We start from the raw sequence: 14656 nt of genomic DNA on the forward strand, positions 1-14656 counted from the left end.
GTCCTCCAGGCAGCTCCCAAGCAGCGTGCTCCCCGGCGCCCTCCCTCCTTCCTTCCGCCTGCAGTCTTCCCTAAGTACCCATTGCAGCGCTCGGGGGGTCTTCGGTGCTCGCTCCGCCAGAGAAGGGGCGGGGAAAGGGAACGGGCGGAGCGGAGAGCGGTGGAAGGAGGCGGCGGTGCAGCTACGTGGTGCCACTGCCGCCCGCGAGCACTCGAGCCCATGCGCGCGCGCGCTTCGGTGAGGCTTGGGTGGCAGGCGGTGGGCGGCAGGCGGAGCTGCGGGCGGCGCGGGTGGAGGAGCGGGTGGAGCGAGCAGCGGGCGGAGCGAGGGGTGGGAGGGCGCGCTGGAGCCGGCGGGCAGGCGGGTAGCGTCCCCTCCAGCATCTGCCGCGGCCGCGCTTGCCTGAAGCCCGTACACTGACCGACGGAGAGATCGTCTGGCGGACGGACGCGGGCGCTCGCCTGGTGCTCGGGGTCGGCTTCGACAAGGCTCCGGGCTTGCACCGCGAGGGTTCCCTGCCCGTTCGTGGCCACCCCGGCTCCGGCGGCCTCGGCGTGCCAGGGGCTGGAGGTACAGGAGCCGCTCTCCGCCGGTCGGACCCCGCGTGGATCAGCTTGGCCGCCGCGCCGCGGCCCGGAGCGGCGTCTCCGAGTCCCTGCTCCCTGCCGGGCTGCTCCGAGCACCAGTGCTCCGGGGCTCCAAACTCGGGCTGCCGGGGCAAGTGTCTTCATGAACCCAGAGGATGTCCGGGAAGCACTACAAGGGTCCTGAAGTCAGTTGTTGCATCAAATATTTCATATTTGGCTTCAATGTCATATTTTGGGTAAGTTGGTGCTCTTTGGGATTTCAACTATAGTGGCTGATCGATTCGTGAAGATTTCCCCTGTTGTTTGCTGTTTTTACTTTTTGCAGCCCCTCGGGCACGTGCTGGAGCTTGGAGAGGCATTTGCTTTCAGCCTCTCCAGATTGTGTGTTGGAGCAACATTTCATCCTTTATAGGAATGGGAAGAGGTAAAAAGAAAAACCGAGCCCGAGAGGGAGCACCCAGGCCTTGGGGTGGCTTTTTAAGGGACGACTAGGGGATGCAGATGAAAGAAAGGTCTCGGCAGTTTGAGAAATGAGCAACCACACGAATTAAATTTGCTCTCGGTGGGAAATGGATGTTGGGCAGAGCGTGGTGTCATAATAGGGAAGGCTAATCGGGCAGAGCCGACCCTGAGGTCCATCTTCTCACAAGGCTCTGATTGGATGAGGGCTTGGCTCAGTGTTGCCGCGGCTGGTCTTTGCCTTGCTCAGCGTGTATCTTCCTGCACCATCTCGGGCTTTGTGTAGGATGCAGATGCAGCGGTATATGGTTCTGTAATGTTCACGTAAATAACGCTTGCTGCAAGCTCTTCCCCTTCGGCTGGAAAACGCTTCTTTTTGCATAATGGACTGGACAGTGGGCGCGTGAGGTGGATGAATTTATTTATAAATATATTACTGTCAGAATAAGACATGATCAACATTTGTTTCCATGTGTTCGTGCCTCTCGTCCTCCTTTTTAAAGGAGTGACATCGAGCGGGCTGTTTTGGGGAAATGCAAAGGAGAAGGAGTGCGAGACATGTTTTCTTGGAGGTACCGAGAGAGCAAATGCTTGAACGCAAGATTCAAACCATGCTCTGCTGGCCCTACAATATGCTTGGCACCTATTGTGATTGGGCTGGGACGCCTACTCTTTTGTTTGGATTCTTTTCCTTGATCTCACAAACGTGTTCAGCAACTAGACAAAGAGTTCACTAGGGCCAGGGGAAACCGGTTCAAAGACCGTGTTATTTTTCCTCCCAATCTCATCCCATCCAATCCCATCCCAACCCATCTTTTTCCTTACCAGGCACTCCCCTGCCCCATGGGAAGTAGAAATGGTGGCTGTCTGGGGGGTTCTATAAGTTGCTGTTCCAGTGTAGGTTCACTGTGAGATAAACAATAATGCAAAGGCTGGATCAATAATAATTCACAGCAGTCTGAACACAGGGTGTATTTATTTTGATTCCCTTTAATTTTGGCAATTTGCCACAAACATATACATTATGAGAATAGCTGTCAATATAGCTCTGTATTTTTTTTTCTACCAAACAATTACCAGGCTATTTTTATTTTCTGTTTTCTGTAGGAGTATCTTGTATTGGTCATACATGTTTTGCCAAAGAAGATGGAAGGGATTGGGGGCCACTTTCTGTGTCAGCATGTCATCTCTCCTCAGGGATGATTAAGATAATGAGAGGGACACATAAATGAATATAATGTGCAGTCATTCACAGGCAGAGTTTTGTTTTTTTTTTTTGCCAGCGATCGTATACGTTTCTGTTAGCAGTCACCTCCCTCCCTATAAACACTGTTACAGGTATAGGAGGAAGAAATTATTTTCTTTCTTTACTTCTTTTTTCTTCCCACCCCTGCTGGGTTTAAAAGTGGTGGGTAGTGACATTTCTCAGTGAGGTATTTTGATTTTATCTGAACTCGAAACTTACTGACTTTGAGAGTCAGGGACTACGGAACTGTGACTGGACCATATTGGGTTAGTGAGCCTAGTCCTTTGGATTCTGCTTGGATGCTTCCAAAAGTTGCACATTTTAGCTGCCAGGCAACAGAAAGCATCCAGGGACTTTCTCTGCATCTTCATAGCAGGAGGTAGAAAGAAATAAAGGATTTGGGCCTGTTTCCCTGACAGCTTGGTATAATTTTATACAGCGCACAGAGGCAAATTTACTATTTTCTGTGGATTAGGTTGTAGTGAAACTTGTGGAATTGTGGATGTCTTCAAGGAGTTGCAGAGTGCTTGCACAGAGAGTTCCAGAATAGAGCCACATCTTATCTGATTTTGAAGGTCTTCATCTCTGGGGGAAGTTTTATAAGAGGCCTGAAAGCAGATGTAGGCTTTGGAACTAAATGTGATGCCCAAGGAAGAATTGTTATGTAGACACCTTTCTTATAGGGACCCTTCTTTTATTCTGCTTTCAATTCATCCTCTTACTCCTTTCTCTGCCTGAAGTTTTCTGCTGAGATAACCACCCCCTCCCATATACCTGTATCTTTCCCATCCTGTTCTCTGCTTCAAAATTACCCCATATTGAAGCCTCCCAGTTTCTCAGTACCCTGGTCTCTGGTGGCGATCAACAGGAAGGCAACCATGATATGTGATGAAAGTCATCCAGACTAAGAGGTTAGTGATGGAAGAACGGGGGTCAGTAACTTGGCAGCCTGTGTCTGTAAAGTTGCACGCCTGTGCCCTGTGCAGAGTCAACATTCTCCCTGTGACTTCCAGAAAGGGCAGGCTTGGCACAGTTATACAGTTATGAAAAAGAGGTTGATAACAGAGAGCGTGGTTTCCTAATCTTTCATGTTCACACTGTGAAATGCTAGAATAAATTTGAAATGCATTGAAGATACTTGGAGGTAAAATTCTGGTAAAATAAAAATTGAAAATATAGTAGCACCAGCACTAAGAGTTTGGTTTTCTTACTGATGAGTAGTTTGACTTCTTGCTACTCAGTCAACTATCCCAAGCCTCAGTTTCTCAGCAGTTAAAATGAAGGAATTGGATGAGTTGTAAGGCTCTTTCTCGTTCTGAAAAAGAATGAATCTGTTGAGTTCCAATATGCTGAGGGAAAAAAATTCTAGTGATGGGCCCTAATATATAATAAAAGTAACATATATTGGGATGTTTGTTAAATTATAGACCTTCTACTGAGACTTGTCTGAAGATCAATTTTATTATTTCATTTCTTCCTCAAAGATTCTTTCATTAAAAAATCTTTTTAAAATTTCTTCTTGTCTTCTTCATTTATTGGTATAGAATGCATATTCCCCTGTGCCCATTGTGAATCTCAAATGTAGTCCTTTGAGTCATTAAATATATTTTTATCATTAGAGTTAGAGTTTCCTGTGTAAAATCTGATTCCTTTTATATAACAGTTGTAATGATATTCTGAGTAACAAAGTCAACATCTTGTACAGATTCCTTTCACATTAGTTATCACAGGGTGGTGGGGGGAAATCTTATTATCCCTATTTTATATTGGAAGAACTCAAGCCAGAAGGGAATTGGTATTATTGAGGGTGTCACCATACTGTGACATTTCTCAGAAAACCCTGAGGCTGTGTAGGGACAGGAAGGGGGGAGGGAAGAAAAAGGAAGTATTGTTTTACAGTTGTGTCTTTGGGGTACTGCATCCCTACATCCCATCACCCACCATTGACAGATGTTTTGCTCTGGACCCTTTTGGATTCTGGTTGTAAATCTGAGCTTTTCCTAGACAAGTACATTAGTTCCATATTCTTGCTATCTGTTGCTCCATAACATAAAGCCCCAAAACTTAGTGGTTTAAAGCTGAACTTCATTATTAGTATCTCACAGTTCTGTATTTGACCATGCACATCTGGGCAGTTGGCCCTTGGGACCTCTCCCGAGGTGGCAGGGAGACATGGCCAGGGCTGGAACTATGTGAAGACTCAGCTGGGGTGAAGTGCCTTGTGGTGAGCTCAGCCAGGGTCCTTGGCTGGAGTACCTACACATGGCTTCTTCTTATCTCTGAGATGGAAGAAGCTCCAGCCATTGAACACTGTACCTGGAACTGGCCAACTGTCACTTTCATCTGTTTCACCAGTTAAACCATGCATTGGAGCCTGCTCAATTTAAGAGGGTGAAGAAAGGAATTCCATCTTTTGATGGACATTTGTTTAGGTTGTGTGGGTTGTGGCCGTCTTTGGAAAATGCAGTCCGCTGTACTGAGCCTTAAATTCTTGTTTATGAGGGAACAGTAACATTATCTAATGTAGCTATAGATCAAAGGATTGAATGAGAAAATGTATTAGCAAGCACGATGTCTCAATATTTAAAAGGTGAATACGATTATTTGTTATTATCTCAGATTTCATACTAGTTCCATCGTAGACTTTACAATTTCTTTTTTAAATTTTATTTATTCACTTTTAGAGAGGGGAAGGGAAAGAAGAAAGATAGGGAGAGAAACATCAATGTGTGGTGGCCTCTCACATGCCCCCCACTGGGAACCTGCCCAGCAACCCAAGCATGTGCCTGGGATGGGGATACAAACCAGCAACCTTTTGGTTTGTAGGCCACCACTCAGTCCACTGAGCCACATCAGCCAGGGCACAATTTCTAGAATACCTGGCCCTGGTGGTACATTGGCATTATTACTACCAGGTAATAATGATACCCTTTGGATCAAAAGGAGATGAGGCTAATGGATTTTGTAGATATAATCATCACTTGTTAGAAAGAAGTCTCATGGATCAGTGGATACTTTGAATGATTTGGAAGAACTAAGTGATTCATTTTTCTCTTCTCTTTGCTATACAAGGCTTAGAACAGCCTTGGATACTTGAGGCCAAATTCTCTTTGATGTGCTTGCAAATACTATGTTATGTCTTTAAGTGGAGGTTTATCCTGGGTTGATGGCAGAATGTTGTACCTAATTTGTTTCCACAGGGCTTAAATTCAGAGAGTAGAAAGATTTAAGGAACCTTGGGGGGCATCAAGTAGGAAGCCTTATCTTATGATTCACTATAAATTTTAAGATGTTCTTGAATGATGATACATCAGCAGTTTATAAGGCATAATTTTTGCTTTAATTTGTTAGACATCTGTTAGCTCCGATGGCAACCATATGGAAGTCTAAACTGCCTTTTGAATTACAAGGAGATGGTAGGAGAAAGCTAAATATGGTTATGAAAGTGTCATACAGGAAAACTGTAAGAAAGGTGTACAGACCTCAGTGGGGGAAGCAATTGAACACTTACTTGCTTAGTCTGGTTGCTCACTCCTGGGTCAGTGAGAAGGCACTGAAGCATTCCTACTTGATGATATGCCTGGAAGACTGACTGAAATGAAGCCAAGGGGAAAAGTTGGAAAATCAAATAATGCTCCACCCACCATAAAATTGCCAACGTGAGCTCATTTAGATGGATCACTCTGTCTTAATATGGCCACAATAATAGTCCCTGGCAGAACGTGAAAACAATCTGTATTTGAACAGAGCTTTATAATTATGATGTCTTTCTTCTATGCATCTCATAGCATCTAACAAGCTTATTATGACAGATGAGGAAACTGGAGTACAGAGATGTGAAGCGACTCTTGAGGCGCCGAAGAACGTGTCAGGCTTCATTTTTGGAGTGTTAAGTCTCTTCCAGTAACTACAGCCCTAGCTTCTCCTTTGAAACTTATTTTAGAAGATGCTTGCTATTTTAGAATAAAACATCTAGTTACTTACATCTGTTCATAATTGAAAAGCGATAAAGTTTTTGAGTATGCCTCAATTAACACCACCCACAAGCATAAAAATGTTAGGATGAAAATGTAGTTAAAGAATATGATAGAAAAATAAACTATTATGTCATCTATTAAAAATTCATAAAAGAAAATTGGAGTATTAAAGACAATGTTCTTGAGTCACATGCTTCTTTCTATTTTAACACCGAAGACTGTCTTAAAATTTCTAACTTCCAGATCATCATGCTTTGCTGGATTATGTGGCTTCAACTGCAGGGACTGTGTCTCAGTCGTTGTCATAAGCCCATGTTTAGCACATTGTCTGAAATACAGTAGATGTTTAATAAATGTTTGTTGAATGAAGAAATCATTATAAAATACATCATCTCCTCTAACTTCCTATTCAGTGAAGTATTTTCTCTTTAACATTCTGTCAATACTTCTAAGGATGGATCTCTTTTTGGACCACTTTAATTGTTAGAGTGTTTCATCCATCCTCAAACCAGATATAATCTATTTACCTGTAACTTCTTTTCTTTGTTCTTAAAAATATTTTATGCATTTATTTTTAGAGAGAGGGGAAGGGAAGGAGAAAGAGAGGGAGAGAATCATCAATGTGTTTGCCTCTCATGCGCCCCCTACTGGCCACCTGGCCCACAACCCAGGCATGTGCCCTGACCTGGAATCAAACACACAACCCTTTGGTTCAAAGTCTGGTACACAATCCATTGAGCCTCACCAGCCTGGGCTGTTTTCCTGTAACTTCTATCCTTCTAGTTTACTGTTGTTGACTTTTAGTTTTTATTTTGAAATAATCTCACACCTATAGAAAATTTGCAAGTGGTACAAATAGTTTTTATCCAGAATCATTTGAGAGACAGTTGCCAGCGTGATGGCTGTTACAACAACACTTCAGTGTATGTTGTCTGTGAGCTAGGAGGTTTTCCCAGCTGGCCTCAGGTGGCACTGATTTTTGTGCCACTACTGATGATGGTTACTTGATTAAGGTGTTGTCTGTCAAGCTTCTCCACCATAAAGTCACTCTTTACTTTTTTTTTCTTTTGGTAATTTTTGTAATTCTGTGGCAAGTTAATTTGAAACTATGTAAATAGCCCTTTCCTCATCAAATTTTTGATCTATTTATTCAGTAAGAAATTAGGATTTTCTTCCTTTCAGTGTGTTTTCATTCAACTGTTACTCTTGTTACTTACTTTGATGTTCCCTTTGGTCCAGGTTTGGCAGCAGAAGCAGTCTTTTCGGGCTGCCCCCGGTGCCCCTTAACTCCTCTCATTCTTTGAGTACTTCTTCGTTTACAGTAGAACAGCGTGTTCCAAATTCATCTTGTAATTTACTGTGTCATCTGTTATGTATCAGCCATTTCTCCAGGGAACCTTGCTTCCTTTGAGTGGAAAATGGTATTTAGAAGGCAAGATCTGATTGTTAAGTGTGCTCATTGCTATGAGGCTATCCCCAGGCCTGGGATCTCTCGGATGGAACTATGGAATATGTGTATGTATATACATGTATGCACACATACACACATTTATATCTTCACTTCTATATCTAGTTACACATTTTGGAAACCAAAAGTTCACAGTGATACCTCAGATCCCTATCTGATACCACAGTGTAGATTCTCAGTTTTTCCTTTCCATATTCATAATTACCTTCTTTGACAGTGAGATTCCTGGCCCCCATTACTCTTAACCATTCACTGATTTGATGAAAGCTCTTGTAGGCAGCCAGCCTCCCCTTGCTGCCCCTGCCCCTCACGTGGCTGTCCTCCTTACCTGCTGGTGCTCCAACATGCCATGCCACAACGCACACCCCAATGCGACCACCCTTCTCACTCTGATCAGGCTGTGACATCCTGCTCTGGACTTCCACATCCCTCCCAGTACCACTCCCTGAGCAAAGGCCCATCATGCTTGGTCCCCAGTAATGGCTTTAGGACTGAATTTTTCAGCAAGGAGAAGGGGAATGACCTAGGTTACATGTGTGTACTACAAAATAAGACTAACCTCCCTTGTCCATAGCCCTTTGTTTATTAAAAATAGCCATTGTGTTATTCCTAAACATTCTGTTTTATATCTTTAAAAGCTCTTCCTCTGTGTGTTTTTCATTCATTGTTTCCGCATTGTTATTTGCCCTGGTCACGGTACTCCGCTGGTGGTCCCATTTGGACACACTTCCATTAGTGTAGCAATCAGAATGGAATACAGTCTTGTACAAAATATATATACACTTAAATTTATTGTTTTTAGGGAGAGCTGAAGGGGGAGAGAGAGAAACATTGATTTGTTTTTTAGTTATTTGTGCATTCACTGGCTGATTCTTCTCTGTACCCTGACAAGGGATGAACCCACGCCCTTGGTATATCGGTATGACACTCTAAGCCACCCACAGAGCTACCTGGCCAGGGCATGGAACACATTCTTTACCTGCTCTTTCAACCATCCAGGGAGCTGTGGGGCGTTAACTCTCCAACTCCCCCTTAAGTCTCCAGGCTGTGCTGGACTTGGCAGCAGAAGTCTCTACTACTGCCTGATTTGTCACAAGTTCATTCCTCAGTTGCTCACCTACGATATGGGGGAAGTAATTCCGATTGCTTGTAGAATTGTTTTCCATTGAGATCATGCTTGTGGAGGTGCCTTGTAAAAGGTAAATGTCTCAGTACAGAGAGTAGCTATGAACCCAGGCGACACTGCTCATGCTTTTTTTTCCCCACAGCCAGACAGCATTGTCGGCTCAAGTTGAATTTCTAGTGTAGTGAAACCTTCCCCTCTTTTTTCAGGTGAACTTCTCTTAAACCCATCTCCCTAAGCTAAGTGCTAATCAGAATCCTAATTTTCTAGTTAATTATTTGAATTTAGAATTACATATTTAAACATTTAGATGTCTTATTCTGGGTTAGTGGCTTTCAAGTTGTGCTACCAGCAGCCTCAGGCTTCCTTGAGTGTGCAGGGGCCGGAATGGGAGTGTGTCTGACCTCACTGCACCAGAAAAAGTCAGCCATTGGGCCTGGTATTCTGGGATACCATGAGGGTTTTGCTTGAAAAAGAAAAAGGGGTCTACAGCTTAAACAAACAACTGAAAACCACCACTGTGGCCTTCAGATGGTTTTTAATCTTCATGGTCAGGCATGTTTAAAAAATTTGTTTCTGGTATGGATTTCTCTCCTCTGCATAGGAAGTCTCTCACTGACTAGGGGTGCCTTGGGTAGGACTGGTTGATATTTCATCCCTCTGTAGATGTAGCAGCATACACAGTAAGTTGTTGTCAGGAAATTTCAGTCTTCCTAGCAGAGGATCTGAGTCAGTAGGTTGGGATGGGCCCTGGTATTCGTGATTTTTGTTTTTTAAATCCCCGCAGGTGATTTTGATGCTCAGCTGAGGTTGAGTAGCTCTGGCTTGTTTTTCTGGGCAAATTGTGGCATCTCCTCCCATGGCTCTCTGCGGGGGACACTTGGGGTGTGGGAGTGGGTGGTGTAGAGTTCTGACCAAAGGGTGGCTGATTTCACCAGCACGTGAAGCTAGTGTTCCTTGCTTATGAGAAAAAAATAGTGTGGCCCACTTTATCCCTTGTGGAATTTTTTAATCCAGAAATGCCAGTTTATTTTTAAACCTGAAGGCAAACTTGAACACAAAATGAGAAAATCTCTGCTAAAGAGAACCACCTGACCTGCTATTAGTATGCTAAAAATTAGTGTCAGATAGGGATAGAAGCTATCTATTCAACAGGAACAAGGACAAAATAGGCATTTTGGTTGTTTGGACTTGTTGCCCTGCACACTTGAGCGCAGTGGACCGGGTCTAAGCACAGACGCAGGGCAGCCAACTGTTCTTCCCTCAGAAACCAGCCTCCCTGCCCAAGGCGCTCTGCTTTGTAGCCTGTTTCTGGGGGCTTCCTGGGCCCCCAGCCTCCACACCCTTGTTCTGGGCTGGGGGGAAGGGAGTACTCCCTGCACTCCCATGGCAGTTACAGTGACCAGTTACAGTGACTTCACTGCACTGTGATGGCACAGTGGGGACATTTCTCCCCACACCTGGAATTTTGCAGCGCTGTCACCGAGAGCTGTCAGGGAAGCAAATACACGACATCCAGCCCTGATATTTGTCAGTTTTCTTTAGAAGGGGAAGTTTCAATGTAGAATATTCAGTATACGTATACTGAATTTTCCCATTATTATCTTGATGCCTTCCTTTCCCTTACCCCCTTAAAAAGTAAATTAGGTGTTGGACTATTGCTGGGCCTCTAAAGTAAAAGTCTTGAAAGAAATACAATTTTGAATAAAAATCTAAATGATCTCTATGAGATGTTGTAGTGGGACATGGTCATCATCACTAGTGAAAAACAAATAAACCCCAAATGGCACACCAACCCTATGGTTAGCACTGTGATATTATCTGTATGCATTGGGTGGGCCAAAAAGTCTGTTATGTTTTTTCAATAAAATAAAAAGACACACTTTTCATTTTCACCAATAACTTTATTGACTTGGATATTTTGAGTATGTCAGCTATCTCCTGCTATTGGCTTCTAGTGGGTAGAGGCCAGGGGTGCTGCTAAACAGCTTCAGGTATATAAGACAGCCCCACAGCAAAGCATTATTTGGCCAAAATGTCAATAGCACCAAGAAACTTTGCAAGCCACTTTTGACACATTGGATCAGTCACAGCACCTTCTCCATACACTGCACAAATCTTTTCTTTGTGTTTCAGTTGCATTTTTGCTTTTCTTGAAATAATATAGCATAACATACTGAAAATGTGTATTTCTTCCATCTTCAATATTACAATGGCTGCACAGAAATTACATAATTTTGATACTTTTAAAAAAATGCATGTTGATATGACAGCTGTCACAATACAATCTAACAAAATTGTTTCGAATGATGTTAAAGACAAAAGCACTACTAGAACCATCGTTCGGAAACTTAACGGACTTTTTGGCCAACCCAGTACATACAGGTTTGTTAATTATGAAATACAGTGTATAATTTTTAAGTAATGCATTTACCAACCAGAATAATAAAATAGTGTTTGGAAGGGGATGACAAAACATGCTGGCTCCCCTCACTGAAGATCACAGTGACGTTCTAGAGCTCTTCCAGCTCCTGTTCACAATTTAGGTAAGCAAGGCAAAGGGCTCTTCTTACTTGTTGGAATTTTTTCCTGAATTATACTTGGCACTGAAGCTCAAATTTCTAAAAATCTGGAGGGAACAGCTGGTGCTCTAAAAAATTTTCAAGCCAACTATTTTAATGCTTTTTACTCAATGAAGTAGTCCTAATAAAAGGAATATTGACTGAAGCATTTCTCAAAGTATGTTTTGCTTCCAACAAGAATTTCCCCCAATTGTTAATATTTCCCCTGAAGCAGCCTTAAAACTTACTTCTAAGTAAGTATTGTAGTTCTAATCACTGTTGAAGCATTAATGCCCAAACTTTGATTTTCTGTTTTAAGGTACAGTTGGATCCGTGTGGTCCAGCTCCTTAACTGACTGCACAGTCATTGGGCTTACAGGAAAATGCTTTGTAGACTACAGTGTTAGAGAGCGAGAAAAGTCTCATCCTGATGTGAGCATCCTAGAGCCTCCTGTGTGAGGCAGGAGGTGGGAAGGAGTTTGGACGTTGAGTATGTGTGAACTTTTACCCAGCTCCTTGCTCCAGGTTGTGACCTCAGATAGGTTACTTACCTTGCATTTTGCCTCTTCCTCATCTGCAAAGTGGCACTCTTAGCTTAGTGTTAATGTTATTAATAGTAGTATTAAGGCCTAAACACTATCTCAAGTCATGAGGATTGGGGGAGTTAATATGTATAAACTGCTTGGAATAAGCAAGAGGTATTAGCAATTATTATTCTATTTTCCTCAACACCCATGATTGCTTTTGGCTGTTTTTCTTAATTTCTTTCAGAACCATTAAAATAATCTTACACTGTCACATACATTGTTTGTTCTCTTTAACGTTCTGCCTACGTAAGTACATTCTCAAGATAACTAAAGGGAAGAAAGATCTAACAAATGTTCACAATGTTCTTTTCATTGAAATGAATGGCATGTAATTCTTATCATGGATACCAGACTCTGAGTTTGTCTATTGTTTGTGGTTAATTTTTCCATTTTTCTTTACCCAGTTAGATTCATTCTTCATTTTCTTTGCAAAACCAAACTGTCTTATGTTAGTGTTTTGTACTAGGAAGTTGAGTTTTGGCCAAGCACCTGGGGGGAAATGGAAATATTTTATTAACATTTGTTAAGTCTGGATATTCTGGAATTATCTAGAGTGCTGTAACTATTTTTTTTAGCTTCTGTGGTATCACAAGTCCTGCATATTTTGGTCATTGTTTTACTCCATGTATTTCAGACAACTTCCTTAGGTTCCGAAGGCGATCATCAAGTCAGTGATACAGATACCTCACACTTCTCCCTGTGTGTTCTTCCAGTTGATGCACAGCCAGGATTTCGGCCAAACTACCTGGATCATTGACTAAATGAGTCACCCATCTTGGTGGGTGAGCAGCTGCCTGGCTTCTCCTCTGGGGCATTAGTGGGATGCATGGACAGCTGTGATATTTTGCCTCTAGTACTGTCACCTGAAGCAGAAGACCCAGGCTGTCCTATTTCTGAGCATAACCTTCTCCATAACTGCACTCAGCCCTGGGAGGAAAAGCCAGGGCAAGAGCATTGTCACCATTCTCATGCAGCAGGTGTACGGAAAACCCCAGCCCTCGAAGGTGGTAAAGGAGGGATGAAGGAGATGGCTAAGTAGAATTTTACTATAGTATCCATGGGTAAAAAGAATGATCCGTGTAGCATGACAGGGTATTTTAGGATCGTATTAAAGTGATTTTAGCTTACCCATTACATCCCTAGCACTCCTGGTTTAGATTCACTCATTGATCTCACAATCCACTGATGGTTTGAGATCCCCATTGGGGAAGTTCAAATTGCTCTTTGTCCTGACCTCCTCCACCTGACCCCTGGGAGTGTTGAGGAGAGCCACCTGATGATCTGTAGCTGTGCATCTCAGTGCTCGGTCATTTGCAAACTGCCTGCATGGTTTTGGATGAGCTCTTGGGCTACCCCAGTGTTTCTCAGATTTCTTTTTTTTTTTTTTTTTTTTTAATTTTTATTTATTTATTTTTAGAGAGGGAAGGGAGGGAGATAGAGAGAGGGAGAGAGAGACATCAATGTGTGGTTGCTGGGGTTTATGGCCTGCAACCCAGGCATGTACCCTGGCTGGGAATCGAACCTGGGACACTTTGGTTCCCAGCCCGCGCTCAATCCACTGAGCTACGCCAGCCAGGGCCTCAGATTTCAATGAGCATACAATTCACACCAGGATCTTGCTTAAGAAGCAGATTTCTGACCGAACAGGTATCAGAGGGGCCAAAGATCTTGCACTTTTAACAAGCTCCCAGCTGAGGTGGAAGCTGCTGGTCCACTGATCTCATTTTGAATTGCGAGGATATAGATCATTTCAAACTAATTTTCTTTTAAATTGACTCTGTTTTAAAGCTTAAATACATTTCTTTCAAAAGGAAACTTGAAAAATATTATTCTTCCAATGCATACAATGACAATAATATGGCTTATTAACTTCTAGGTAGCTGTTGGTGCCTGCTGGCAAGCCTGAGTCAGGCAGATTTTCCTTTGTTGCTGCGGAGGTTAGCAAGTGTGCAGAGTGTTCGACATCCTGGCATCACATGGAGACTTTCTCCTTGACTAGATCAGAGGATTAAAAGAGCAGAACAGGAAATGATTTTCTTATTCAAAGTTATTTAATACTATATTCTAAAATTGTCTCTTCTGGCACCCCAGGTCACCAGGGAATCACACTTTGGGGAACACTACTTTCAGGTAATTCACAGGAAAGCATGCATTTGTAAGCTGAAGCCCGGTAGTGAGATGGATGAATCTCGAGAAGTAAAGTAGGTGGGTGTTATGTGTTGAAATTTTTGCCTACTCTAGGTTCTACTTCTTACCAGGGATAAAAGAGGGGCATCCCCCATTTCTGAACTGTTGCCCACACCAGGCCCAGCGAGTAGCTAGCGACATCTTAGGTCTAAAAATGAAAATACTTTGGAAAATTGTATCTCAGGCTACAGGAAGTCAACCTTAAAGACTTAGGAAATCTGTCTCAGTGACTTTTGTTCTCTGCTCCTCTCCTCTTTCCTTGAGTTACTATTGATTGTGTTAAATTTTCGAATGAGTCCGTTTATTTGATGCATTTTTTCGAATAGGACACTTATGCTTTTCTATTGTAAAAACAATTCAGCAACATCAATACACCTTTTTTTGGAGAAGAAGTTCACCACAGTTCTAGTAATTCTTTTGGTTCAATTGTAGTAAAAGGGGAAACTCTTAGACAAATGCTC

General features: G+C 42.8%; 1 protein-coding gene across 1 annotated transcript in view; it reads left to right on the plus strand.

Annotated features, from left to right (window-relative positions):
* The first annotated feature begins 310 nt into the window (after positions 1–310).
* Positions 311–14656, plus strand: part of TSPAN5 (tetraspanin 5) — a 169692-nt gene continuing 155346 nt past the window's right edge. Inside the window, exon 1 of the mRNA XM_028506406.2 lies at positions 311–823. Coding sequence (XP_028362207.1) covers positions 743–823 — 81 coding nt within the window. The 5' untranslated portion in view covers positions 311–742. The remainder of the gene's footprint in view (positions 824–14656) is intronic.

The sequence above is a fragment of the Phyllostomus discolor genome, chromosome 1 (genome assembly GCF_004126475.2).
Source record: "Phyllostomus discolor isolate MPI-MPIP mPhyDis1 chromosome 1, mPhyDis1.pri.v3, whole genome shotgun sequence".
Taxonomy (NCBI): Eukaryota; Metazoa; Chordata; class Mammalia; order Chiroptera; family Phyllostomidae; genus Phyllostomus; species Phyllostomus discolor.